The following is a 27,320-nucleotide window of genomic DNA, read 5'->3' on the forward strand; positions in this document are numbered from 1 at the left end:
TAAAAATTTGTTTGTAGCATTGCTCTTTCGGGGTAGAGGGATTATAACCACTTAAGCTCGATCAGACACCAAAACGTATTTATTCAATTGGAGGATGGTTACTTTATGACCAGGTCCATCTGTGTGATTGGTGGGTTCCTTCTTGGGACCACTCGAGTTTGCTTGATCCAGCCCATTGGGCCAAAGACCTGTTTCCTTCCTTGTTTAACCTCACCTACTCTGAAATGTCCAAGAACTTCACATGACACAGACATCTAGGTGGTGGAAAGGACCAGTGGCAATGAAAAAGCACCAAATCTAGGGTAGGGGCATAGTTTAGTTTACATGGTATTGGTGAGGTTTTTTAAAGGAAGAGATTTTTGCACGGATCAGGAAACGATGCTGTGCACTGCTCATGTAGTATGCTTGTAGTGTAGCATTGTAGGTTCAAAAGTATTTTTAATAATTCAGATTAAAAACAAATCTTTTTAGGGAATCATTAGTTGATGAGATCGACGGTTGTGTACCGCTATACAGCGCAATATAAAAGGATGCACTATAGCACCCCGAATCCTTTTTGCACTCCCCAGATTGTTCACCGCACATGGTTGATTTTTGTATTATCCAAATTATAAACTTTTGGAGAGTGCGGTTAACAATTTAGAAAGTGCGAAAATCACTCCCCCTTATTAAAGTGTATTCTACATTGCAAGAAATTTACTTCATTCTACTTTAACTTAGGAGATTGATTCGGAGAGGCGGGTGGAGTTTAAAAGACCTAAAACAATCCCCTAATACAAAAGAGTACATAATGCCTATCCATTGGAGTACCACTCAACGAGCTACTACCACTCAAAAATAACAACTGAGACATTAAAAAAAAAATTAAAAAATAACAAAAAAGAGCACAACAAAGAGAAGCCGTGGTTGAAGTAGTTAAACGTAGTATTACTACAATATTGTGGCACTATCCGAAGCATTTCCATGAGTCGTCCTTGCAATGGGATGATGCTAAAGAACTTCTGTTCACATATCGATGGATGGTGTAGTAGCTAGGACTATAGCCTCCACTAATCAAAAGTAGTAGAGTATTTTTTACAAAGAAATTCAGCTTCTAACTTCTTTTCGTCTCAGAGCTAATTCATGCCACCCAAGCTGAATACAGGAAAATAATTTACGAGCAATTGTGAATTGGTGGCTACTGACAATTAACCTACTTACATGTTCAATAGGACTAAGGATACTTACAATCTGATAAGCATTGTGAATGCATTTTTTTTTTACCCTTATTACAATGACCCTTATGCTCTATGAAAGTTTCAGTTACTAATATCCGTCTGGTATGAATAACTAGTAGATTGATTTCTTGAAGTAAAGGAGGGGGGAAGTTTTCATTTTAGTTTCCTATCTTTCTCATCATTGTAGAAATTTATGAACAAATCCCGGTCCGAGAAGAGCCGAAAGAAACTAGTCAACTGGAATGGTGATTGATCACCTAAGAGAAGCTAAAAGCAGCATAAGAGAAGCTAAAAGCAGCATCATTTCAACAAAATCAGGCCAAATGCATCCAATAAAAGGGTAGGTACATCACAACATCTTTCCTTCACACATACTTGCAAATATCCTTGCTTCAAAGGCAGCCAGGTTTCAGTAACCTCAACAGGTTGCCCTTTCACTTTAGCACACCACCACAACTTTACACTTCTTGCTCACAATAAGAAACAGGTAAGCTACCTAGCAGTTCCATCGGGAATCTGAAGAGCCCCACTTCCGAACCCCACAAGCATAATAATTGACCAAAAATAATTTAAGAACATCATTAATAATGCCCATGATTCCCTCATGAAAGAGACACATAAATAGGTATATCATTTATGCATATGTGTGGATTATCAATATTATTGTCCCACAAAGCAAGCACCATGAGCCAATGACAGGTACACAGACAAATGTTAGGTTGCTATAAATGATGCATTCAACACTAATCTTTCCTCCACTACTTCCTTAATATAGTACTAGTATCTGTCAAGTAAAGGATAATGAAAATCCAAGATATAAAGTTAGGTATACAATCCAAATATGCAGTATTGCAGTCTCAAAGGTCCTCATCAGGACTCAGGAGTTACACACCAGGCCAGTCTCTCTCCTTTGAACTCTGTGTCGCACAAAAAACTGTATAAATAGGATTGGGACACACGAACCGTTTGCACACATTATATGGGTAAGTTGATCCTGCAGCAAGACAACAGTTTCAGATTCAGATTGTTAGCAGAGGGGAAGATGTGATCTCTAGACAAGAAGCATGCATGAGTAACTCACCACGTTCCACCAAAGTACATTTTATGACTCGATGAGAACTAATTTGCGCAACACTTCATCCAACGCAGTGGAACTCACTATTCAAGCAGACACAGTGAACGCCTCCTCAGTGAGAAGTGAGAGGAATAGTGGGACATGCACTCATGTAGTGCCTTTGAAAGGATAAAGAAAATTATACTCCCATTTTCATGGTTAACCACACACGGAAGTCTATACATAACTACATGCCTACTGTTTTTATGAAAAAATACCAAACAATGTATAATCATGAATCATCATTTTCCATGAAAACGAATGCTATGCACAGACAAAACAAGGAAAGGAGGTGGGGATGGGGGAGTCATGGGTGTCCACTTGAGACATGGAAGTGTTTTATCAGATTCTGTTTTCAATTTATAAATATCTCCCAACTGAAGAGCATGTGAAATAATTGGTACGCCTGAATACAATAATCCAAGGCTTCACGAATGTAAACAACTAAGCTAATGAAAATTGCATAGAATTATTCTTAACAAGATCTCGTTATCTTAACAGTAATCCTTTTTTATATGTTTTAGAAAGCACCGATGCAAACAACTAATGTTGTGCCAATATGTCTTTTGGTTTTTAGCTATATTGTTGTTTTTAGTGATGTATAATTTGTCATTTTTCATTGCTTGTCTCTTCAAAAAAGTTGACCAGAAACTACCAAAATTCACAGCGAATAAATGAATCCAAAAAAACAATCTGATTTGTAGACATCCCTAACAAAGCCCTACATGATAGACAAGGAAAGAAAGAAAAACATAAGGCCATGGTCAAGACTCAAAACAGTTACTAGTACTATCTAAGCGAATGGAAAAATGCACATTCTTTCTGTTAAATACGAGGGAGATGCAAGGTAACATAATCAAGCTAAGTTCTTGCACATCAACCCCAAAGATTGGTGTGGACCTCGGATTTAGGAATTTGCTCCTTCTAGGTCTCAGATTAGTCCGTGACTTTAACTTAGCCCTTTTAGTGAACCCTAGGGTTAATATATATCATAAATTAATCGAAGTGCGCATAAGCAATTTTTTTTAAAAACTTCGTGCACATTAGTTTTCTTGACCTAAAACCACTGCTGTTAGGATCAATCCATCAAAGCAATTGAAAGAGACGCAAATAAGGACAGAGAGGGATAGAGAGCATGGACAAATGGGTAGCAAAAACACTAGGCTCTAGCAAACTACACCCTAACGAAGATTATAAAATGTCCACAAACACAACTTTAGACACAATGGCATCTGACATTGTTCGATGCATGTCAACCGATGTGCATCAAACGTCTCCGGACGCAGATGTGTCCGGAATTGTATTTTAAAGTCGTGTTGGTGTAGCATTGCTTCAAAGACTAACCAATCATGTTGAATTGGAGTGCACATACCAGTTGAAAAGGATTTTGCATTTAGGCACAGCACCATTCTCAACCTCCTTCAAACTCACTCCCCCACACACCGCCTTAACCGACGCCCTAGCCGTGTTCCACCCGTTCGCACCCATCCCAATCCCAACCCTCACCTCCGTCCCCACCACCACCCCCTTGCTCCTCACCCCTTCCTTCAGCCTCTTCGCCGCCGCCTCGTTCCCAACCAACACGCCCTTCACCTCCGTCGTCAACTTCACCACCGTCGTGTTCTTCTTCCCCTGCGTAAACCCCGCCACCCCCGCCGTCCCCAAATCCACATTCTCCGCGCTCAAATCCGCCTCGATTCTCCCGTAATTCACGTGCAAAAAGTTGTTAGGATTTTTCACCTCGATCCTGACGACAGCTCTGGAGTTCACCTCCGGTCCGTCTGGACCCGAGGTGACGTTGAAGAGGGGGAATTGAAGGGACTGGAGGCGGAAAACCGGAAGGCGCGGCTCGTAGTAGAGGTAGAAGCAGCCGGCGGCGACGGCGGCGAGGAGGGTGACGAGGATTATGAGGAGGCAAATGTAGCAGCAGATGGACCGGCAATACCTCCGTCGTTTTTTTCTCGGTCGGAGCGATATCGGAAGGATCGGTTGGGGCGGTTTCCGAGCAGGTGGTTTGGGTGGGGCCTGGACCGGAGCGGCTGGGTCTCGGTAGCCCGGAGGCTTTTTCAGAACAGGCTTTGCTTGTTCCGTCATTTCCCCCGAAAACTCGAGCTCAATTCGAACAAGCGTCCTACCTGTGCTATATGCAATAGAGAATTTTAGTAAGAGGAATGAATGTATGGGAGGAATATATATATATATATATATATATATATATATATATATATATATGGGGCAATTGAATTGGGGAGTGTTTATTTATTTAGATACGAAAAGAATGCTAGATTTTTGAGAATTGGAACGAGATTACGTGAATGTGGGATTTAATGAGGGGGGGACTTGGGGAGATTTCCGAAGATTTTTCTTGAATTGCGGTAAATAATGGAATGGAATGGAATTGAATTGAGAAGAGATTAATAAGCATGGAGGTGATGTTTTTAATGTTGGAACTTGGACGGCATTTTGATTGATGGAATTCCTGGGAAATTAAAACCTTTGAATTTGCAATGGAAGCAGATCCCAATGAGGGAATGACGAGACGAGGAGGAAAGCATTCCCAAAACAAAAACTAGAGAGAGAGAGAGAGAGAGAGAGAGAGAGAGAGAAGGGGTTATCTGTCTGTCTGGTTGTGGGAGAGACGGAAGATAAACCGGAGGAGGGAGAAATTCAAGCGCGAGATTCACGCGTGGCTTGTAGTTGATGACGTGGCGCGCGGGAAGGCTTTGAAGAAACACTGCTGTATTTTCTGAGTATCTTATATTATTGGCAAATTAATGAGATGAAATTAAATTGATGGCATAAAAAACAGGCTGTCGGCTCATTGGATCTGGAATCGGATTCTGCTCACCCCATTTTATTCTCCCTTCAGATATCCTATTTTTGTTCCAGAAAAAAAATACTGTATTTATCATGTGTCATAAAATCCTAGTAAAATAACTAAAATCCTATAGGTACCGACCGGTACCGTAGGGACGGTCGTGCCGGGCCGTCTCTGGCCACCGGACGGCCGATCAGAGCCGTTTAAAAATTCTAAAAAAAAAAAAAACGAGGGGGCCCATGCTAGATTCAATGGCATCTGACGCGTGTAGGGTGCTCGATCCAAACACTCCATTTTTGTATATATTTTTGGACGGCTCGGATCGGCCGTCCGGTGGCCAGAAACGGCCCGGTACGGCCGTCTCTGCGATTTCCCTACGGTACCAGTTCGTACCTGTAACAATACTCGGAAAATAAATCATTTTTAGTACTATGGCATATAGTCATAAAATTCCAATATTCAAAGCCCACGTACGTAGTTTGGTTACAATTATAATAGCACTAATAAAAGCATTACTACCATCACATAGATATGGACAACATGGTGTTTTCGTAGAGCGGAAAACACGACGCCCAAGGCATCATCGTCATTATCCTCCTCCTTTTCACGGATCCTTCAAGAGGCATACGGGGAGAGAGAGAGATTGGAGACCAATTGGGCGGCGGGCCCTGTTTCTCCTCCTTTTGGATTCGTAGCCAGCCACAGTTGGTGGGTTTTCTCTTTTGAATATGCGGTATGTGTGGCCCTATAACATACATTTTTCAATCAATTTGATGGGTTTTCCCTACCTATAAAATGAACCTCATAAGAATCGTTTTCACATAGCAGACAACCTCCAAGTGATGTTGCACCCATCGAATATAGAATTGCGATGTTTATTGAGGCCAACAAACACAAATAAATGTGGAATTGAATATCACACAGCCACAGGAGTCATGGATGAAAGATGGCCTAACTAGTTAAGGCAAAACTGAAGAACGGTTCAGAAGGTAGACCTCAACTCCCTTGACTAATCATCGCACATCAGATAGTGAATGGTCAGAAAGAGATTTAATCAGCCTAATCCTGCTATTTGATAATTAACCACTCACATTATACTATCTTGATTCTTCTTGGCTATTAAATTTTGGAGTCGTTGGCGTCTAATCCTTAAACAAGATGATACGGCCTCAACTTAAGCGCAATAAGTTCATACAAAAAAACATTATGCATTATGTATTTTTCCAACAACATAGGAGGTGTTATTTGCGATTTGGTGCGACCGTACCAGTCAATGTATTAAGAGCAACAAATTCTATGCTTTTTGGTTAAGAACCTGTACTAAATACCAGATGCTTTCACGTGTCAATAAATTTCATAGATAAGTATTCTCCCGCTTATAAAAAAAGAAAAAAAGATATCTGTTTTTCTTATCGGAGAATTCTTGATTCCACAAACTTGAGACGTACTTTACCATTAATTTGATGTACTGGAGCAAGGAAAACGAAAGAAAAACTTCGTATTAAGCTTTGATCTTCAGAATAAGAGTTGAAAGAATTTCGCCTTGCCAACCCCAGGAGGTGTCCACCCGAATGCATCTTGCCAGGAGCCGGCTAGATAGGTATCTGTGCAGGTCAAGCGAAGAGAGAAAGATTAGAATCGAAAGTACATATTTTTACGATACATGTTTCTGAAGAAGGAAAAAAGCAGCAGCCAAAACAGATTCCTATTCTTGCCCGAAGAAAACTTGGTTATGTTTTGGTAAAGAGAGGTATAAGACTGCTCTGAATTTGTTAACCATATAAGCTCGAGCAATTAGGGATCATGAAAGTGCCGAACGAGCCGAGCAGATGGTGGATGAAGCTTAGTTTGAAAACTTAATAAGTTTAAAAAATGTGTACTTGTATGAGCTAAGCTTGTTCAGGAGAGGAGCCAATCTCGAGTAGCTTCATTTCTTTATACTTCTTCTGTACCATTTTGCATGCTCTCGTTTTCTTTTTGAGCTGTCCCAATGTGTTTGCGATTTTTCATAATTAGATATCACCAAAATGGAAAAGTTTAAATTATACCCCTTTAGTTTACAACTAATTAAAGTTATTGTTTGTATTTTTCTGAATGGTATTTTTCAAATTTAAACATTTTCCAACCCAAAAATTTTGAGTCAATAAAATGGAAGGTGAAGGAGGAGAACCAAACACCACCACGTCGACGTTTCCATTACCGCCGCCATCTTCAGCTGTTTTTTCTACCGAACCGCGCTTCCATCCCACCGTTTAATTTTCACAAGGGAGGTAGATTTATCGCACTCAAATAATTTCCCTGAAAAAAATGACATTCCGTTCAACCTTGCAGCCAGGTTCTTTAACATTGCGTTTAAGAGCCCGTTCGGTTGGGTATTTTGGTTTTGGATTTGTAATTATTACCCTCTCTATTTTCAATTATTATTCTCATTTTTTTCTCTATCTCTCTCCAATCATTCCCCATATTTCCAAAACGAACAAGGTCTAAGTGTTGATGCCATGCCCTTGAACCTTGAGATGTTGGGTTGGGCTGGGCTGGGCTGGGCTAGTAAAGACCTTATTTTTGTTGGAAAGTGGGCTTTATGTTGGTTTTTTTAGCAAAAGCCCGTTGTAAGCCCTAAATCACCCGCACTGTTCTGTTTCTGCGAAAACCTTCCCTCACTGTTACTGCGTCTCTCTCTCTCTCTCTCTCGTTTTGCAGATATGGAGTACGTGAGCCCCGAAGGTCTCCGGCTAGATGGCCGCCGCCCCCTCGAGGTCTCTCTCTCTCTCTCTCTCTCTCTCATAAAGTCTCAAGTTTTAGCAATGAATTTATGGTGATATTACTTCCTTGTGTTATATTCTTGTTCTTATTTGTTCCTTCTATGTTGTATTTACATGCATAATTTCCAACTTCAGATGAGACAAATTAAAGCTGAAATAGGTGCCGTTTCCAAGGCTGATGGGTACTGAAACTACTGGTTGAATTGGCATTGGTTCTTTCTTTCTTGTTTATTTATGTTTTCTTGTTTCCATTAAAGGTGAGGTTAATTCATCGGGTTTAGTGTGATATGTGCTTCAATTATTTCAGTTCAGCTGTTTTCGAAATGGGTAACACCAAAGTCATTGCTGCAGTGTATGGTCCTAGAGAGGTACCCTCTCTATGCCCCTTGACATAGTTTTCTTATATTAGCAACTCTTTGCTATATTAATTTTTTCATCATGGCATAATATTTATGCAAGTTTTATGCATTGCTCATTTCATACATGTATGCTTTAATCATTTCAGGTCCAAAATAGGAGCCAACAACTTAGTGATCAGGCCCTGGTACATACTTTAGTAAATGTTCTGCTAATTCGAAGATAATTAATATTTTTCCTGCTAGTTTCTAATGTGACACTTGACGCTGTAGGTCCGTTGTGAGTATAGCATGGCTAATTTTAGTACCGGAGATCGTATGAGAAAGCCAAAGGGTGACAGGTTACTCCTTTTTGAGAGCATCCATTTGATTGGAAACATTGTGAAATGCTTTTGGACATTTGGATGCTGTCATGTGGATTAAATATGCTGGCAATTTGGTTCTCTTCTTTGTACATGCAGGCGATCAACGGAGATATCTCTGGTTATTCGCCAGACCATGGAAGCATGCATATTAACGCACCTAATGCCTCGATCTCAGGTTCTACTGCAAGCTATGCGAAACTTTCCCATACGATTGGAAATTTCTTTGCTTAAAAGGTTTTTTTTTTTTTAATTTGTGTTTTTTTCCAGATAGACATCTTTGTCCAAGTTCTCCAAGCAGACGGAGGTAAGTGAAAACGGAAGCGAATCTAATGTAGTGTGTGGACACTTGCCTATATATTTGCACAGATCTTTACTCCTCTTCCACCGGTCCAACCCATATTCAGTGTAGTTGACATAATTGGGAGTTGGGACCATATTATGCTGTTTTCAGTTCTTTTTGAGGTGATGAATGTCCTCATAAGATGGAAAACATCCTTAATTTGGGTTTGATTGCCTGCAGGAACGAGATCTGCATGCATAAATGCTGCGACCTTGGCCCTTGCAGATGCTGGGATTCCTATGCGGGATCTTGTCACTTCATGTAGTGCTGGATATCTTAATAGCACCCCTCTGCTTGGTGATTCCATAAGTCCCACTTTGTTGTTATCTATCATTTGTTTCTTGACTCTGTATTTTTCAAACTGATTCTCATTTTTGTACGACCCAAGTTTTATAGACAAGGTCATGTTAATTGAGAAATTTCCTGAATGAACAGATCTAAATTATGTTGAGGATAGTGCCGGAGGCCCTGATGTAACAGTAGGAATTTTACCTAAGTTGGATAAAGTTACTCTGCTTCAGGTTATCACCTATCCATTTGTTGCCGTCATAGGATAACCTGCATACTCATTCACTATTGCAAATCTGTTCTTCTTGGCTTACTTAACATAACAAGTGTAAAGCCAATTTTTATGATTTGGAAATGATGCTATTTTATTCCAGTATCTTGTACATTGTCCATCATGGACTAATCCTTTCCTTTTACCTTTTCTAGTTATTCATCCAACCTGTTGATTACGCTCTGCTGTTTCCCTAGTTTAAATGAGATTCACGTTCCACATTAGAACTTGCACATCTGCGTTTCTTGTGTGTGTGTTAAAGAACTCATAAATTTTGGTTCTTTATTGCAGATGGATGCTAAGTTACCCATGGATACCTTTGAAAACGTAATGCAACTTGCAATAGAAGGCTGCAAGGCAGTAGCGAATTACATTCGGGAAGTAAGGACACATAAACTTTATTTGCTTGTATGGTTTTTTAATTCTTCATCCCAGTTCTTGTTTAAGAGAATTCATTCTCCAGGTCCTACTTTCCAATGTGCATGTAAGAATCACTAGTGGTTTTTTTTGGCAGGTATTACTAGAAAACACTAAACAGCTAGAGTGTCGGAGGGGCATGTAACATGTAAAGGGTGAGAAACTTGAGCCCTGCTGATGTTTTCTATGATATAGTGAATGAGAGAAATACATTGTTTCCCTGATTACTGCCCTACCGAATAGTATTTGATATCACTTTCAAAAATGCTGCTCAGTTCTTTTTATCTTTCTTGGAGGATAGAATTTTGTTCTTGTAGTCAATAATTAAGAAGGAATCACATACAATGATTCCTTTCCTCCTATATTGCAGGGATGCAGGCTCTGGCTCGGGATCTGGCTCTCTTGCTTATATGAAAGCTCAGCACGAGGAACTCTGGATACTGAATTGATGTATGAAATGTGTGTTGATATGAGGTTTTCTGTGTCTCTCAGAACTGCAAATATCAACTGATGTGGACTTTCGCATCCCCAGAAGGTTGCTTTTCGGGGGTGGATGATTTGTTACTCTTTTCTAGGAACGACATTCGGACTGTTGGAATTCCTCGTCTTAGCATATATCTATGTGAAAAGTTTGTTTAGACGATTTGGGCTACCTCTCTATGATTCTCAAATTCTCCATACATTGAATCCCCAATATCAAGCACATCTTCCATAAGTCATCCTCCATGTTTCTTCTCTTCTTTTTGTTTTTGCCTTTGTTTCCTTTGGGCATAATGACATCACAAAATAATTGCTGTTAAATTTGGAATTTCCGTTACCACCTGTGCAGGCTTCTTACCGGATGTGAAAGTCCGTGATGTTTCTGTCTTTTTTGCTTTGTTTGACATGGTTAATAAAGATGGGAGGATGAAGGTGCTACTAGTTTTGTATTAGAACAGGGAAAATGTAAATGAGATGGGAAAATGATTGGCAAACACAAGGACAGGTCAGAACCCAATTTCCAAAACATTTCTGTTTGTTTGGTACTACATACATGCAAACATGAACATTTACAGAGACAGATGACGTTTGTAATTTCATGCCATCTACATTTGCAATAGCGATCAGAGAACATTAATAACAGAAGTTAGCAATAACCAAGAGACGAAATAGTGAAGAATGTGGATATTTGACTGAATAAACTCCAAATTTTCCCGCTAAAAAGAAAGGAAAACAAAACAAAATTGGAGCAGCATGCTAGCAAAAACATAGGCTTTCTGCTCTCCATTAGAGATCTATCACGATCCCAGTCACACAACTCAAACTATACTACCAACCGTACAAACCCTAGAGATACCACCTATGCCGATATTTTTACCCGAAACAGTTATACTATTGTAAAGGGGATCCAAGGCCCTCACTACAAAAACTTGAAGGCACAGCCGTGAGTTCCAAACGTCCAGTCCATTCTTCACCTGGCTTCAAAGTGATTGGTTTCTGAATTGCTGCCCCATTGACACAAAGCATCTGTTTGTACTCCTCATCCCCAAAATCTGACATTGCTCTTGATTTCTTCTCCCATGGATTCCACACCACTGTCTCAGAAATGAAATAGAAACCAATCAGGACAGAGAACAAAAATGATGGCCCCCGTTGACAGGTCCTTTGTTTATCTTGATCTCTTAAATTAGTCAAAACTAGTCATTTTCGACTAAATGTTTGCCATTTGATTCCAGCTAAGTTGATTGTGCCTAAGCAGTATCAGAAGTCTCAATTTTTTCTTTCCCTTTCCTTAGGTATGAATAGTGAAAGCATTGTGTGGAGGGCGTGGGGCATCTTACCAACATCCGGTAGCCCTTCCTTCCTTATCACATATGTTCTTTTCCTCTCATGATCTAGGACTGCGATGACATTGGGAGAACTAAGATAAAGTCGATCCACCTGTAGAAGGAAGAAGAAACAATTACAACCGGCAGACTTATAGGCCAAAACCCTTCACCTTGCTTTGATACAGATAAAGTTAACTATTCCTACCAGTAGTCCTAATATGGCTTTGAGAAGTAAATTGTTTCGTTTCAATTACAAATATTTTACGTCATAGTAAAATTCCCCCATTCAATTGAACAATATGTTGTGTGTTTTGCAGACCCATTATTAGTGGAACTGCCCTACGGATACAAGTTAGAGGGAAAGGATTGGAAATTCAACCCATCCCCCTAACTTCATGTCTTCCGAAGCAACTCCATAATATCACTACCCAAATAATAAAAAGAAGTTTTTACCTCGGATTCAAAAGTTATGGCATCTCCTTGTTCTGTGAAACGTTCTCTCTGGCAAAGGTTGTCCAGATAGTCCAGTGTTTCTAACCCTTCAATCCTCACTTCACTGCATAAACAACTCACTTTCATGTAATTCCAGAAATATTACTTATCTTTAATAGAAAGGAATAGTTATTTCAACATCAGAAAAACTGGTAGTAGTCATCACTATCTTGTCCTGGAAATTCAACCCATCTCCTTTGCCATCGCAGAGAAATCCCAGCGACCTTTGTTTATAATGCTTCCTATTTGTTTTGTTCTATGAAAAAAGAGTATGGACACAATGATATATACATCTTTATCATGGTTCGTTAGGCAAAATCTGTTAAAAGGGTTTGTGGAACGAAACTAGAACAAGAGTTTGCGCGATACTTCTGCATTTAAACTACTAGGGAGAGGAGAAACAGCCATAGTACAGTAATAAATAGCATTACATGCCAGAAGTCAAAGTTCAAGAGAAAATATAGCTTACCTTATGTCAGAGACAGACAAGTACGTATGATAAGCAAATGAGAAACTAAACGGCTTGCCATTGATGTTTCGGATGCGCGATATCAAGGTCAATTTTCCATCTGCTGCAAGAGAAACCCTAAGACGGTACTCGAAACTGACAAAATAAGGAAATTCAATCAGCCCCATATGTAAACATAATGAACACAGGAACATCATGTTGGTGGAAATCATGTTGAAGAATGCATTGTAAACATCCTCAACCAACTATTTTCTGAAGTCAGGACAACTATGACATGAAAACAAATATTTTACTGTGATTTTGAGCCACTTCAAATAATTTAAAATTTCATGTAGACATTTTGAAATCATTAATCTGAACGAATCCTGAAATTTACAGCAGGTCTACCAAATTCCCCCTTTAAACTTAAAACATTGGAGCCCACGTGATAATGGATCTTATATGCCTCTTCCCTGCTCTAAGAACCTCTATCTACGATGCAGAATGTCATAGGAAAATCTGAAGATAAGAAACCAGAGAATCAAACAGCACAGTGGGCACTGGACGGAGAACCATAGGGATTATTGAAAACCAAGAGCAGCGCAAACTTCATTCTATTAAGTAACGGAATTATTAGAGCAAAAAGTGGGTATTGTAAAGCATAAAAGGTTGTACCTATGTGGCCAGCACTTCAGATCTTCTTCAGATGGTTTGAGTACCAGGTCAACAAAGGATTTTCCAAGAGAATCATTTGGGTGTAAAGGAGGAGGATTCTTGTCGATGGTCCAGATTTTGTTCCTTGCAAATCCATGTTGCTCAAGTGATCCGCAATTTCCAAACTGCACTAGCATTTACACAGGCCATCGATTAAATCCAGACCCCATAAAACAAACCACAAAGATACACGCATGGTATGTAGTCAGAATCACAAAGGAATGGTTGAAGAGACCTGAGGGAAACATATAGGAATTCCTCCCCGCATTGCTTTTGGAGGCTTAAAGATAGCCTACAATCCATAAAAAAGATGAAGTCATTCTCTTATATAGATATCAAGTCTCAAGTAAATCATTACATGTAGACATTCAAGTGATGATCCACACTGATGGGCAAACAATCAAATTACTTCATCGGCAATTGTTCTCCTAAACATCATGGAAAGGCAGAACTGAAAATTAGAGGCAGTCCTGATTTCATTGGGGAATTTGAACTAGCATTCTAGCAAGATAAATTACCATCGATACGGATTACCGCAGCACGGACCACAATAAGTAAAGAGAAATATAGTCGGACCAAGATTGGTGTCAACCACCCTTTTTCTTGACACACTCATGACACAGCCATTTTATTATGAGATGATGCGGACTCGACACAACTAAATTGTATTATTCTCCAAATATAAGTTAGTACCCGAAGGTATTTGCAATTTTGAATCAAAATGAGGCACCCGGTGTTGGAGAATATTCCTACTCTCTGGAATAGTTCATGAGATCTTCCCCCCTCAAAAACCAATTAAGGTTACAAACTTACAATATACCTATTTTACTACAAATCCCCACCATTAAGCACTAGTATCATTTATGAAATTATCCATGACACCGAGAGAAATTGGACTTCTCTAAAATCAACCTTGGCTCTGGACCACAACTAAGATGTTGAACATAATGCTAAAGCACACAACAGCAATACAGACAACCATAAACTCGAAAACTCTACCTTGTTACTAGTGAATAGAAGTTCTTCACCTCTATCACTCCGCCACGAAGTGACTTGACCTCCGTGCAAGCTCACCTAAATCACACATTGATAAGCATTGAAGTATTGGACTAACAAATCGAGAAGTTTTCCCGTATTTGATTTACTACCAAAGAAAATCAAGAATCAGAGGTACAATGGACTCGAACTTAAAAAAGTTATGATTGAAGAGGATCTCACCCTTGCAGAAGCCCCTTGTGGGTTCCGAAGATCGATTTGATCAATCCCATTCCAATCCTTTGTCAATTCAACTGCTGCCTTGTGATCCCAAACTGGAGCAGAATGTCCCATTTCCTAAAAAACAAGAAAAAAAGAAGAGAAAGTTTCTAATGCTCTCCTACTTCCCTTTATCCAAACAGACTTCCCAAAGAACTTCGAGTACCCAAAAGAACAACTCAAAAACAACAAAAACCAACAATCATGAATGAATGGAAGCACATGTCACTAAGATAGTTGGTAAATTTGAACTCCTCCTAACACCTTTCTTTTGAGGAAATTGGAATCTCGTGAATGAAATTCAAAACCCAACTACCAATTCAACTTTCCCAAGATTTCCCTCTTAAGTATCTGGATCCAAGAAACCCCTCAACCCAGAAACTCCCAAAACAAGTTAATACCTAAGAAGATTTCCATTTCTTGAAACCATTTAAAGATGCATCCAAAATGCAAGATTTGGTAAGTGGGTGGTAATAATGCTAATCCTGCCACCCAGAAATAAATCCCAAGAAGTTTGCCGTTTTTTTGTTAAATAAAGACAATCACATGTGGTAAAAGACGGAGAAACAACTCAATCAAGAAAGGCTTTGAATGCACCCTTTGCTTTGATGACAATTTGCCAAAATAACTTCACCTTTTCGTCAAAAGAAAACAACCCAAATCCCAATTTCGCATCCAAATCTCAAAACTCGAAGAAACCGACTTCAGTGAGGGATTAAAGTCTAAATTCCTAAAACACTGTTAAAACCCACTTGGAGACGTGAAACAGGACAACCAGAGCCTTCAAATTTCAAAATTTTTAGAGAAAACAGTTCTCTACAATGCTCTCACTGGAAATGGAATCTGAATAAAAAACAAAGAAAGGAGAGAGAATGAGAATTACACTGCATGCCGATGAATTAAAGTGTGAAGCAAAAGTACGCGCTAATAAATCAATGATGCATAATTGAAGGAAGTTATAGATTTGGGAGGAGAGGCAATAGCATGGAAGTATACGCGGCACTGTATAAGAATATATGGAAATAGTTGGTGAGAGAGGAAACGAATTTTTTATGTGTTGTGGAAAACAAGGACGTGGATATACGTGAGGTACCTGATGCTGTACAAACGGTCAAATTTTGAAAGGGCATTTTGGTGACAGACAAATCGATCGAATCCATGGACACAGGGGCGCAATTTTTGAGTGGATAAAGAGGGAAGAAGATAAAAGAATGGATTAGGCCACAAATGGGGTCCTTAATGTCGGTCCAAATTGATGTGCATGAATATCTAGATACACTTAACAGAATAGTGGGGGTCTTTATTGTTCAACTCTTGATATTACAACAATTTCATTACACTGGCGAAGTGAGATATCTAATGCAAAAAATAGCCACCACTTATCATTAATTTGAAACTCTCCGATGAACGATGTCCAAATTCATAAGTGGCTAAATCATGAGTTATATACATTATACTTTATTAATTATTTACAATTTTGAAAGTAATATTATATTTGTTGATATAACCCACAACATCAAGACGAAGTTAGAGATTTAAGGACAAAATTTGTAAAGAAAAGTGTTTTTTTTTTTCGTTTCTAATTGGATCAAGATTGTTGAATATTGACATTTTAGTTATTGTGTATCTAATGGCTCTAAGACTTGATCCGCTGGAACAATTCAAACAATTGATTTGTTTTGATAGTCTATGGAATTATATCTTTCTTTGTTAATGTATTAGCTATTTTATATTATTTTTAGAACAAACGTTCTTTTATTATTTTGGCATTGCTTAAAAGTACAACTTTTTTTGTTGAAGTGTGTTTAAAAGGCGCCCTCACTATTGTCAATTCTCAGCTACGCCACTAAATTCAAACCGGTTCGCATTTTGAATGGGCCCACAATCACTTCCTCATATCTTAAAAAATGTGAAAATATCCTCATTTAAAATAAAAATAACAATACTAGCATCCATTATTGTTGGAGTCATAAAAGTAATAACTTTGCCTAGGTGAATTTGGTAGGTGAAATTACCCTCTTGCCCTCTCTCAAAAAAAAAAAAAAACTAGAGGATGAGAGTTGACTTGGTAGTTTAGATGCTAGCTACCTCATCAAGTGTAATTCTTGATCGATGCCGACTAAATAAAACAAAGATACAAACATCGAAGGTGGGAGGAACTTTTTCCTTTTTTGCCTTTCTCATTTGTTATACTATCAATTAAATGTTTGCAGAGTTAAATTTACGAGGAAAAAAGCACCAGAAAAAATTGCGACATAATAAGCTAAGATGATAATGTCAATTTGTTATCCGTATTTTAACGGGTCAGTTAAATAACGACTGACACCGTAATTTCTAGTATTAGAGGTTGGGTCCAATCTGATACTACTTTTTTGCGAAACTTTGAAAATATAGTTTACACTTTCTATTACCACAAGAGTCTCAATGATGCATCATGCATGAGCACATAGTTATTGAGAATTAGTCTATGATATGGTTGAAAAAATCTAAATCTTATGATAGCAGTCATGCATGAGCATACTGCACATAGTTATTGAGAATTAGTCTATGATATGGTTGAAAAAATCTAAATCTTATGATAGCAATCAAAGAAATTAACCCAATGAAAGATATTGATCCTCTACAATCATAGCTTGTGGTTGTACAAACCAAAAATGGGAATCAAACAATGAAAATAATAAATACTATGCATTTGAACAGAGTCAACAAACATAAGATTCAAAAGTTGAAAATCTCTCTAAATACTAAATGCATTCATTTGTCTATTCTATTCTATTCTATTCCATGGACTAGCTCTCAAGGATTAACAGTGAAAAGGGCCACAAGAGTTTAATTTAAGGATTGTGATTTTGGCACTCCAAAAATTGATGGAGGGGCTCCAAAATTGCACAGTGTTGATACGCAAAATGATATCGTTTTGAAGTCCCCCATCAATTTTTAGAGTGCTGAAATCAATTTTCTTAATTTAAATGGGAGTCGGGACTCCAAAGGGGCCCCCATGTGTAAATATGGATCCAGCGTCCATATGTTGGGAATCTAGGATGGATATGCAGGACTATCCTGTCTATTTCGCTTCGGACCAGTCTAGTTTATTTAGTGTATTCGGACCGTTCAAAACACTTTTGAACAACTCAGATTTAAAGAAAGTGCTTTTGATTTATTTATTTTTTTGAAAAACACCATTTTAAATTTGGGCTGTCCAAAACAATTTTGAACGACTCGAATGCACCAAATGGCCCAAAGCAAATGGACGGGATCCGGTCCGGATATGCATGTATGTACCACCAACAAAATAAAAATCGTGGCTGAATACGTACGTACGAAGAATAAGTGGGGACTTCATTAAAAGCCGTTAAGGTCGAAATAAAAGCATTTTATTGGTGGGTTCGTCTTCACCAATTCCAAACTAGTGCCTGTAACTGTAATGAAATAGTACTCGGGTGTAAGAGCCTGTGGGACCAATATCGGGCCAACTCGGGTCCGGTTAGTTGATCTGAATTGTGCATTTTACGAGTCCAATTGACAATCATATATTTGGCGGGCTGAGAGGTATTTCGGTAAGCTAGAAGTAACATATAATTGGCGGGCTGAGAGGTATTTTCGATAAGCTAGAAGTAACTATTTGTAGTCAAGTTGTTCCGATTAAACTAAAAGTTGTAAAAAATGTGATGGATGTTTGTGAAAGAAAATGTGTTTGATGTTTAAGTTTAGGTCCCATTCTACTAATTTTCTTATTTTTTTTAGTACTTATTTTCTGCTTTACGAGACAGATCATTCTCTCTCAGTACATCACTTTTAATTCAAAAGATAAGTATTTATTTTAATTAATGGAATACCCAATCGGTGGAAACTTAATTTTTGACAAAAGAAATTTAGTATGAACAACTTTGAAAAAATAAGTTGTGGTGGAAAATTTTAAGTAGTTTACTTGGGAGTCATCATCTAGGGTAGATAGATGTACGTGAATGATACATGAATCACATGGGATAGACCCAAGTTGGCTACTTATTTTTCTTAGACTAGAGAATCAGAGGGGGACAAAAGCCGGAAAATCTTTATGAACCTGTCTTTTACTGAAAAATACTAGGTGGCCTTGGGGCCAACACGGGGACCTGTAGTGCAAGGTTGCAATGCGAGAGTGCAGTGCATCATTTTAGTTGTTCACTTTGATAATTAATGATTTAGATTTTTAAAAATATTTTATATGATACATATCTTTTCTGTAAGATATCTTATTTTAATTTGGGGACTATAAAAACACTTTTGGATAATCGAGATGATACACTTCGCCTATGTAGTGCACTCTTGCACTTCAAGGTTTAGTGCCGTCACACATTTTTGTGTAACCAGTAGTAAATGTATGAACTCTATAAAAATGGGGGTAGATAAAAGATTGGTGCGCCAATGGGCTCTAGCTAAAGCCCATTGGCATCTCTTGGTCCTTCTCATGTAGGAGGCAAGGATTCGAGTTCCATCGCAGGCGTTTGGAATTCAGGATTATGGTTAGCCTCTGAAATTTTTTGTAGACTAACCTACTAATATCCCGCTAACACCCTTGCACTACAAAGGTTCCAGATCCGTCTTGGAGCACAACCCGTCTTGGAGCACCGTTGTGTATTGTTCCAACACCTTAATCCACTACACATTTTTGTGTAAGTAGTACTCAATGTATGAACTCTATAAGAATATGGGGACCCGTGAGTGCTGTAGTGCACTCCTCGAATCCGACCGTTCATCTCAGCAATAGACGGCTGGAATTTTCATCCAAACAACGGACGGCTAGGATTTGTAGGAATTCGGATTAAATTCAAGCCGTCCTTGCCGAGATGGACAGTCGAATCAACCGTAACAAGTGCACTACAACCCCTCATATTCCAAAATATGGGGTAGATAAGGATTGGTGCGCCAATGGGCACTAGCCCAGTTTGTATCTCCTAATCCTTTCCATGTGGAAGATTAGGGTTCGAGTTCTGTCGTAAACATTTGTGATTCAAAATTATGGATACCTTCTAAAATTTTTTGTGGACTTACCTACTAACTTCCGTGTTTTGGGGCAGGGGTGTATGTTGGCAGCTTTGGGCTATGTGGACCCAAGTCAACTTAACAGTAGGTGCACGTTAGAATTCCTTTCGCGTGATAAAAACTTACGCCAGATGCGCATTGCTCATTCTGTTGGCTCCATCATCCGGGTCCAGTCCAGTCACCAGACACCTCTGTTCAACGCTCCTCTATGATTTTGGGCTCTCTCGTTCATTCGAATTTGGTCCGGTTTTGTTCGGACGCAAGTTCGAAAATGACTGGCGGAACATTTTAACTATCCTGCGCTCTGCGGCCTGATGTTGACTTGGGGTTAGGGTTATTCTGAGGTCGGCTTAACCTGCTGTCCTGATGCATGCATGGGTGGTGTAAACACAAAAAGTTAGGATCCAGAAAAAGATTATTTTTTTTCCCCGAAAGTGAAGTTAATGATTGGAATTTACTTTGGTGTGTAGGGCTCAAACATCAAAATGAATCATTCATTTCTCTTTTTCGGGAACATTTTCAAGAAAATTTTTCATGTACTTTAACATTGCTCATTGGTGTAAATTGTGTAATTAGCCTTTGTTTGAGTATATGTTGACTCCCAGAGACAGGTTGTTTGATAATGATAAAGGCTATGAGAGATTTTTGGAATAACGAGTGGAGATAGATAAAAAAATAGGCTTGAAAAAACTTATTGAAAATCGTGTGGGGAGAGTGCGAAAGGTTCTGAAACCCGAAGCGAACAAAAATATTGGGTGGGCAAAGACTAAAAAAAAAACTCAGAAGATATGAGAACAAATACTTATCATTTATGCCAATGCAAATTGCAAAGTTACCATAAAAATTATCAAAACTTATCCGATTACAAGAGTATGGATATTTACTACATATACGTATTATTGTGCATCCATACCTATTTCAAAAGGACAATATAGAAGTTAGTGTTTCATCTCTTTATAAAAGGATAATCAAATTTTATGTTCATTGCTCTTGCATGACGTAAAATTCATTTGCAATCGAATTTCGATGGACGGCTGTTAGATTTTATAAGAAAATGTTGAACGGCCGAATCTATATCACTCTAAAATTTTTGGAAAATAAATTATAAGGCCGGTTGTCCCGAACTCATCCGCCCGCCCTTTTATTGACTCCCATTCTATTATAGGCCGGACATAGACCTGTCTACAAAACATAGTCTGAATCTAAGGAATATCTAGAATTTTGAATTCAATTTGGAAAATGGATCTCAGTTTGGTCAAGTTATGAACAGATTATATCAAGATTATATTTGGGTCTGCCAAATATCCACAATCCAAATTCAATTAAGATCCAACTGCGGTTGAGGAATCAGATAATCCTTGTTAAAACCTCCAACCACCATTTTCACAACTTTAGAACCAAACAAGAAGTCCCCAAGATAGAAAAGTACTGCAGCAAACATACATCTACTTCTCCATTGTCATAAAGGGTGTCATAAAACAGCTCATTAAGTTACAGAAACCAGGTTTATGTAGTCTGACAATATGCCTAACCCAAATTTTTTGTTACACCACCTTCTTGCGGCCTTCCCGGCACTCTGAACTAATAAAACACACCAGTTCTGCCCAGAGAGAGCTACATCACAAAGTGAAAGTAAGAGTCTTCCGTTCGTCAATCCTAACCTGTTATTCCATTCCTCTACTACTGTTAGTGGCAATTTTGGGCTTACAATTATGCCAAATTGCACGATTCAGCTTAACACTTAAATTAAAATCTGCCAAACAGTTGTAAATTCCTCAATCAGCGAGCAGCCACAGCATCTGCCCTTGGACTTGCATCCAGAAGCTGATGGAGCTTTGTGCCTGATTTGGAGCTTTTCTCGTACATTTCATTGCCTTCATCACTTCCATCTACAGATCCAGAATTGTTGACTCTAGAAAGCAGGTTCTCAGTGCCGCCAGGCACCCTCTTCTCACTTACCTTAGTTGAAATAACTGCATCCGTTCGTCCTCCTTTTGCATTCTTCATTTTGTCCTGAGTTACAAAGTACAAACCCATTCATGAGACCCAGAGAGGAGATAAATTCAAACAAGCCGCTGTTGAGTGTTCAATCAAAATCAATCAAGAAAGCAAAAGGTGTACCATTAGCGAAGCATTTTCAAGCTTCAGTTTCTCTGAAATCTCAGTGAGTCGACTAATTTCAGACTTGAGCGTCATATTATCAGCATTGAGTGATTCTACTTTCACTGAAAGTTCTTCAGCCTCAGCCTGGACAAGAAAAATGAAAGCAAGAGTCTCATACACCAAGATCCAGCATGAAGTCCTGTACTGCGCAAAAAGGATCAGACATAACGTCAAAGTTGTCTGTTTTCATATTTACTACACCTGTCTCCTCAATCTGGACCTTCTTGCAGATTCTCGATTAGATTGTTTCCTCCTCTCCCGTTTCAGCTCTCGCTCATTCTGATCATAGAATATAGAACACCAAAAAAGAAATTAGATTCAAAGAAACAAGTCCGATTCACAGCATGGAATGAGGCCATCTGAGCATCCATGATCGTAGCATGGACAACTTAATTAGCATTACTGATGCACATACATTGATCTTATCTTTTTGAATGAACTCAATAAGCCCAAAGCATATATATGTGATGCAGAAGAGGGGAAAGTATAAGCATATAAAGAGGAATATGTGAAGAGATTTGTACCTGTAACCAGGCTTCATTAGGTGGCATCACCGCAGGACCAGCCTTGTTAACACCAGGAGGAACATCTGGACTATTGTGTGTTTCAGTTTTCCCATCTCCACCTGTCGGTATGACAATAGGGCAATTAACAGGAAAACAAGTTAATTGTCGTGCACTGGTTCATATGCATATGTTCAACATTGTACGACAGAACCTCTTGCACTATAAAAGATTGATCTTAGTGAAGAAATTTTACCGAGTGTTGGTGTTTTCTTGTGGCTCCTCTTCCTAACACGACCAGCCTGCAAAAGAGGCGGAATCCCTAAGACTTTCAAAACTCTTCCTCATAGTAAATAGAAATACCACTATGTGTAAATTAACAAACTGATGAGAAAGATCTAGCCGATGGAAAGAAAGGCATGAGCAGAGAGACAGATTCTTACCCCTGCTGTATTACCATTACTTGTATCACTTGAAGTTTCTGTCTCTAGACTGTTCACATGAGCAAAACACTTCCAAGTTAACCTTTCTAAGTGAGGCCTATATCTAGGAAGATAAAGAAGGCAGACTTCCAAATCTGTAAAGGCACATATAAAAACCATTTAGTTGAACACCAACCTCTGCGATTGCACATGGTTAGATCCACCGTCAGCACTGTTGGCATTACTGTTGCCTATTGACATTGCTAGCCCATCAAACCCTTTCAATTTCTTCACTGTGCCTTGATCTGTATGTCCTGATGACTTGGTAGGTGTTTCCATGAACGGAGTACCAGCCTGCATTGCTAAACAAATGAGATCCAAAATCCATCCCAATGAGCCTACGCAGCTAGAAAACATAGTAGTCCCTACCCTAACTAATGCAGCTCCTTTTTCCTATGAGCAGATAAATTGCTTAAATGAAAGATCATTGGGAATCTAAATTCTTTGGCCACTGCATGACTCATAGATAGGGAAAACAACCACTTACCAATTACAACTTAATTTGCCATTACATTCACTGTTAAAGCATCCAACTCAAAACCAATGGGCAATGAGTGGAGAGGCCGCCCAGGCTTATATACTAGGTTTGGAAGTTGTAACACGTGGAGAGGTAAACAACAGATTCATAAAATAGGGACCACAACAAACAACGAAACAAGGTGCGCTTAAGGCACAAACAATCAAAAGAATCTTGTCCAAAAGCCTTTGAAAGCCTAGCTCTGATACCATGTCAAAAGGGACCCAAACTCAAAACCAATTGGCAATGAGTTAAAAAACTGCCCAGGCTCATATACAAGTTTTGGAGGTTCTAATTAACCAATGTGAGACAATCTCTAACATTCACAATTTCATTTAATTCATGAACTTAATTCCATTAAAGTGCTCATCATCAGCATACGGGATATAGTTGGGAGAACAAAAAGAGAGGACAGAACATTCTAAGGTGAACTCAGTCTATTGTGATTCCCGGACATAAAGAAAACCAATCGAAAGCGGACTTACAAGAGGAACTCCGGGATGTGCATAAACACCTCCATGTGCATAGATTGCAGCATACGGCGGTCCATAAGGTGGCATCATATGCTGAGAGAACGTATATACAAATCATTCTCAGTTAACAGTGCGGAATTCTTGCTTCTGCAACTTTATATGGCTCGCAGTAGCTAAAAAGTTCATACAAAATTATAGAAATGCCTATGAATAGGATGATACCTGTGGTGGCCCCCACATATAGGGGTGAGGAGCATGACCAGATGTAGCAGCTGAGTTGAAATATGGTGGTACAGGAACTCTGGGGCCATAATATGCCTGTGTATACCACACACTATCTAGAATCACTACTTCAATTATACAATTTGAAGAAAATGATCACTTTAACTTTGTGTAGGATACTCATGTTTGGGCAATTATATAGTGATAAAGGAAGAGTGTGTGCAGTTGGTGAAAAACCTGCACGGCTGCCCAATCAGGATAGACATGAACGTTGGGCTGATCCTGAAATATGAAGGGAATGACCATTCAGTAGCCTTCAGGTGATGATACTACAAAGTAGTAAAACCATACGCTTAAGACTCATATGTTGATAAATACAACTGTTGCACTTGATGAAGTTGGGAAGTCCAAACATCCCAACTGAAACAAACAGAATTTATCAGCTTACCTGTGGAGGTGAAGATGGTTTCTCAGGTTTAGAAGGCCTTGTGTCGTCACTTTTTCCCATGATCAACCACCAAAGTGGTTCTCCTGACAAATAGAGAGATGCCGCAGAGGAAAAACGTTTGGACAGCCACGTCTTCTAGTTCTCTGACTGAACAATCAGTCAGTTGTGTTAAGGACAGCTATATGAAGCAGCAACTTACAAAATGAGTTGCATTATAAACAGACTGTGCCACAGAATAATAGTAATGGCTATCTACCAACGTCTCGAAACATTGCAAGTTTGCAACCCCCCACACAAAAAGTAAAGGTATTGTTAGCAACCTGAAAATTATGGAGTTCCTCGTATGGCTGTCACTGCAAACATGGCTAACCAGACAAATGACTTGCCGATCTAATGATAGATGCCGCCTCTAGGGACTAAGAAACTCATGACCACACAAGCATAGTAAAATTCAATTCTACACGACACTAGCAAAGGTCAAGGTTAATAGCAGAAGAAGCGCTCAAAGTATTTACTAATTATAAGTCATGCATAGAATGGTCTCGGGGCTGAGAACCGAAACAAAATACTTGAACTAGCATTCACAGTTACTCCTAGAACTCAAACTGAAGATTAACAAACCCTAATAATGACGAATCATAAACAGGATAATGATTGATCTCCAAATATAAGTAGCAACAAGAAAGGCCTTCCCCTTACCATCACAAGCAAAATGAAGTATCATCCAAAAAATATGATTTCAGAGCCGTAAATAAGACCTTCAATTGACCAGAAACCATGCCCAAGCAACACTATAACAGAATATCGCTCAACTAAACTCTAGATAGCCCAATTATTCATCATTAGTCATTCTTACGTAGTAAACGAGAAGGACATAAATGCTTCCTTTCTGCATCCGTACACAATTATCCGGAAAAAAATTGCCAGATCATGAGGTATTGTCAATCTAACATGCCAAGGAGGGAGTAAATGAAAACTACCCTTGTAGTCAATCACTACATATTTTACATAAGACAAATGATATAATCTCATTACGAATTACCTAAAATCTATTCTCAGTGTTTCTCCATCATAAGCCATTTGTTATTACCAAAACTCGTGGATCAAAAGAGGAGCTGGACGAATTTATTTATTCTTTGTTAAAACTCCTCACACCATCCTAAACTTTAAGATAATCAAAAGGATCCCAAACTTGGAATCCCACGCCAGACACTTGAACAAAACCTCCAAAAAGTCCCTGAGCACTCAACAGAAACAAGGACAACGAGTCTTCCTAGTGCAGTAATGCACTAGGGATACGGGGTATAGTGCGCCTCGGTAGGCTTTATATGGAGATCTCATCATTGTGATCTGAACTGATCTAAATCGTTCAATTTGTAAAGTTCCCAAACAGGGGGAAATCAAAAGCTTCTATGTGTCTGCAATCGATTCTTTATCCGGAATAGATCCAAATTTTCCTACTCTTTTTCCTTTTTTCCATTTCTTTGGTCACTATCTCTTTCTCCAAAATAATAAACCTGATTAACAATATCTGTGATACAGAGCAAATTTACGGCTAACGTGACGTGAAACTAGGACTTAAGTCAAATCATTAAATAACATGCTCAACATTCACAATCCTCAGCAGAAACAAGACAAATTCGAGAAAACAACCAAATTTTCAGCTCAAAAAATAAAAATTCGACAAGTAAACCCGCAATTCCAACACCTACTAATAACAAAATCAAAATTCTAATTCACAATACCTGCAAATCTCAAACCAGCTGCTTCTGGGGATATAAAAGTTGTGATAATTAAAACGAAGAAAACAGTATAACACCAAGAGCTCCGACAATTCTCCGATCCAGAAAAACAAAAAAAAAACTTTTCTTATGCTGTGGCCTGAGCCCTAGCTTCTCGAATTCTGCATTAACTATCTACTTTCTCCCACTAGAAATTTGAGGAGGAGCGAAGAGTTCAGTTCTCACGGAGGGTTTGGAGAGAGAAAGGGAGGAGAGAGAGGAGGGTGATGGAGGGAGGAGGAGGAGGAAGGAGGGCGCCAAGGCAATATCCACGTCACGGACACGTGTTCGTATATTGACGCGCGTATTGGTATTGCATATCAGATCGTATATAATGACAGTGAAGTATTACTCGTCACATCACATTATTATTTGTCAGATTTTTTTTTCTCGTAATAAATGTATGTCTGTGTCAGTTTATTGACATCTCGACTAATTTTGAGGTTTTAAAAATAACGATCGGATACAACTCTCATTAGCCTGTTTTGGAATGACTGGCTTATGTAGGATTCAAACATTCGATCTCGTGTCAAACACCCATTTTGCCGATCCCTTGTGATTATTATTTGTAGGAAATTCCACCGCATGTACGTTGAAAATTCCGTGGGATTGGGCTTATTGTGGTTGTTGAGTTGGCCCGTCCACATTCCCGTTGGCAACATTTATTTATTCGAATGCCGTTTCAGCCGTACACGTGTATGTCTACCGATGCGTAGCGGGCTACGGTTCTTCTACGGCACCGAATACGCACACAGTTTTGTGTATGACGTGGCCTTGGATGTAGTTAAATTAAATGGAATGGATAGGTCTTCTGAATCCGCGGTGGGCCCCGTACGAGTAAAGGCTCGTTTGCTAGCTCAAGATATTTTTTAGTAGGAGTACTTTTTAATAGGCTTGATGCGGTCCATTTCATGAAGAAAAATTCTGCTGCCATATTCAAATACACGTGCTTTCACAAAATATAAAGGTTTCACATACACTATATTGTGTGTGATTTTGGATGTGGTTGTAGCATCTTTCTTTCATGAATGCCTCAAATTTGCAA

At 38.9% G+C, this 27,320-nt stretch overlaps 4 protein-coding genes across 12 annotated transcripts; 1 reads left to right on the forward strand and 3 right to left on the reverse strand.

Annotated features, from left to right (window-relative positions):
• Positions 1 to 1,276: 1,276 nt before the first annotated feature.
• On the reverse strand, positions 1,277 to 4,987 carry LOC131334600 (NDR1/HIN1-like protein 6). 2 transcript variants are annotated; one of them, XM_058369710.1, is made up of 2 exons: positions 4,643 to 4,987; positions 1,277 to 4,466 (listed from the first exon to the last, which is right to left on the reverse strand). In XM_058369710.1, the coding sequence occupies exon 2, from the start codon at positions 4,423 to 4,425 to the stop codon at positions 3,679 to 3,681; it is 747 nt and encodes a 248-aa protein (XP_058225693.1). In that variant the 5' UTR covers positions 4,426 to 4,466; positions 4,643 to 4,987; the 3' UTR covers positions 1,277 to 3,678. The 2 variants fall into 2 exon arrangements, with proteins under 2 accessions (XP_058225693.1, XP_058225694.1); XM_058369711.1 differs by having other exon boundaries at positions 1,277 to 2,211; positions 3,704 to 4,984.
• Positions 4,988 to 7,746: 2,759 nt separating this feature from the next.
• LOC131334604 (exosome complex component RRP41 homolog) lies at positions 7,747 to 10,663 on the forward strand. The gene is made up of 12 exons (XM_058369720.1): positions 7,747 to 7,905; positions 8,047 to 8,093; positions 8,219 to 8,279; positions 8,417 to 8,455; positions 8,541 to 8,608; positions 8,729 to 8,807; positions 8,900 to 8,936; positions 9,153 to 9,269; positions 9,408 to 9,493; positions 9,823 to 9,912; positions 10,046 to 10,103; positions 10,319 to 10,663. Exons 1-11 carry the CDS (start codon positions 7,852 to 7,854, stop codon positions 10,091 to 10,093), a joined length of 726 nt encoding a protein of 241 aa, XP_058225703.1. The 5' UTR covers positions 7,747 to 7,851; the 3' UTR covers positions 10,094 to 10,103; positions 10,319 to 10,663.
• Positions 10,664 to 11,097: 434 nt separating this feature from the next.
• LOC131334602 (putative glucose-6-phosphate 1-epimerase) lies at positions 11,098 to 15,715 on the reverse strand. Of its 5 annotated transcripts, none has more exons than XM_058369715.1 (9): positions 15,548 to 15,715; positions 14,629 to 14,742; positions 14,410 to 14,484; positions 13,646 to 13,702; positions 13,372 to 13,535; positions 12,718 to 12,852; positions 12,210 to 12,312; positions 11,769 to 11,868; positions 11,098 to 11,522 (listed from the first exon to the last, which is right to left on the reverse strand). In XM_058369715.1, the coding sequence occupies exons 2-9, from the start codon at positions 14,737 to 14,739 to the stop codon at positions 11,320 to 11,322; spliced, it is 948 nt and encodes a 315-aa protein (XP_058225698.1). In that variant the 5' UTR covers positions 14,740 to 14,742; positions 15,548 to 15,715; the 3' UTR covers positions 11,098 to 11,319. The 5 variants fall into 5 exon arrangements, with proteins under 5 accessions (XP_058225698.1, XP_058225699.1, XP_058225700.1 ...); XM_058369716.1 differs by lacking the exon at positions 15,548 to 15,715 and adding an exon at positions 15,299 to 15,533; XM_058369717.1 differs by lacking the exon at positions 14,410 to 14,484 and having other exon boundaries at positions 15,548 to 15,707.
• Positions 15,716 to 21,115: 5,400 nt separating this feature from the next.
• LOC131334605 (common plant regulatory factor 1) lies at positions 21,116 to 26,574 on the reverse strand. 4 transcript variants are annotated; one of them, XM_058369721.1, is made up of 12 exons: positions 26,240 to 26,574; positions 24,495 to 24,641; positions 24,284 to 24,328; positions 24,047 to 24,142; positions 23,837 to 23,917; positions 22,971 to 23,128; positions 22,796 to 22,844; positions 22,609 to 22,654; positions 22,374 to 22,474; positions 22,051 to 22,128; positions 21,808 to 21,933; positions 21,116 to 21,699 (listed from the first exon to the last, which is right to left on the reverse strand). In XM_058369721.1, the coding sequence occupies exons 2-12, from the start codon at positions 24,552 to 24,554 to the stop codon at positions 21,466 to 21,468; spliced, it is 1,074 nt and encodes a 357-aa protein (XP_058225704.1). In that variant the 5' UTR covers positions 24,555 to 24,641; positions 26,240 to 26,574; the 3' UTR covers positions 21,116 to 21,465. The 4 variants fall into 4 exon arrangements, with proteins under 4 accessions (XP_058225704.1, XP_058225705.1, XP_058225706.1 ...); XM_058369722.1 differs by having other exon boundaries at positions 24,495 to 24,637; positions 26,240 to 26,537; XM_058369723.1 differs by having other exon boundaries at positions 24,495 to 24,672; positions 26,240 to 26,537.
• Positions 26,575 to 27,320: the final 746 nt, after the last annotated feature.

The sequence above is a fragment of the Rhododendron vialii genome, chromosome 7a, assembly GCF_030253575.1.
Source record: "Rhododendron vialii isolate Sample 1 chromosome 7a, ASM3025357v1".
NCBI lineage: Eukaryota > Viridiplantae > Streptophyta > Magnoliopsida > Ericales > Ericaceae > Rhododendron > Rhododendron vialii.

Bases quoted from the DNA above. Each gene is read 5' to 3' on its own strand.
- LOC131334604 (XM_058369720.1), top strand. From the start codon at position 7,852: ATGGAGTACGTGAGCCCCGAAGGTCTCCGGCTAGATGGCCGCCGCCCC. The intron at 8,456-8,540 runs GTACATACTTTA...TTGACGCTGTAG, and splicing joins AACTTAGTGATCAGGCCCTG to GTCCGTTGTGAGTATAGCAT. The intron at 8,937-9,152 runs GTAAGTGAAAAC...GATTGCCTGCAG, and splicing joins AGTTCTCCAAGCAGACGGAG to GAACGAGATCTGCATGCATA.
- LOC131334600 (XM_058369710.1), bottom strand. From the start codon at position 4,425: ATGACGGAACAAGCAAAGCCTGTTCTGAAAAAGCCTCCGGGCTACCGA.
- LOC131334605 (XM_058369721.1), bottom strand. From the start codon at position 24,554: ATGGGAAAAAGTGACGACACAAGGCCTTCTAAACCTGAGAAACCATCT. The intron at 23,918-24,046 runs GTATCATCCTAT...ACGTTCTCTCAG, and splicing joins ATATGTGGGGGCCACCACAG to CATATGATGCCACCTTATGG. The intron at 23,129-23,836 runs GTAAGTCCGCTT...TTAGCAATGCAG, and splicing joins CACATCCCGGAGTTCCTCTT to GCTGGTACTCCGTTCATGGA.
- LOC131334602 (XM_058369715.1), bottom strand. From the start codon at position 14,739: ATGGGACATTCTGCTCCAGTTTGGGATCACAAGGCAGCAGTTGAATTG. The intron at 13,703-14,409 runs GTAGAGTTTTCG...TATGGATTGTAG, and splicing joins TTCTATTCACTAGTAACAAG to GCTATCTTTAAGCCTCCAAA. The intron at 12,853-13,371 runs GTACAACCTTTT...TTATTTTGTCAG, and splicing joins CTGAAGTGCTGGCCACATAG to TTTCGAGTACCGTCTTAGGG.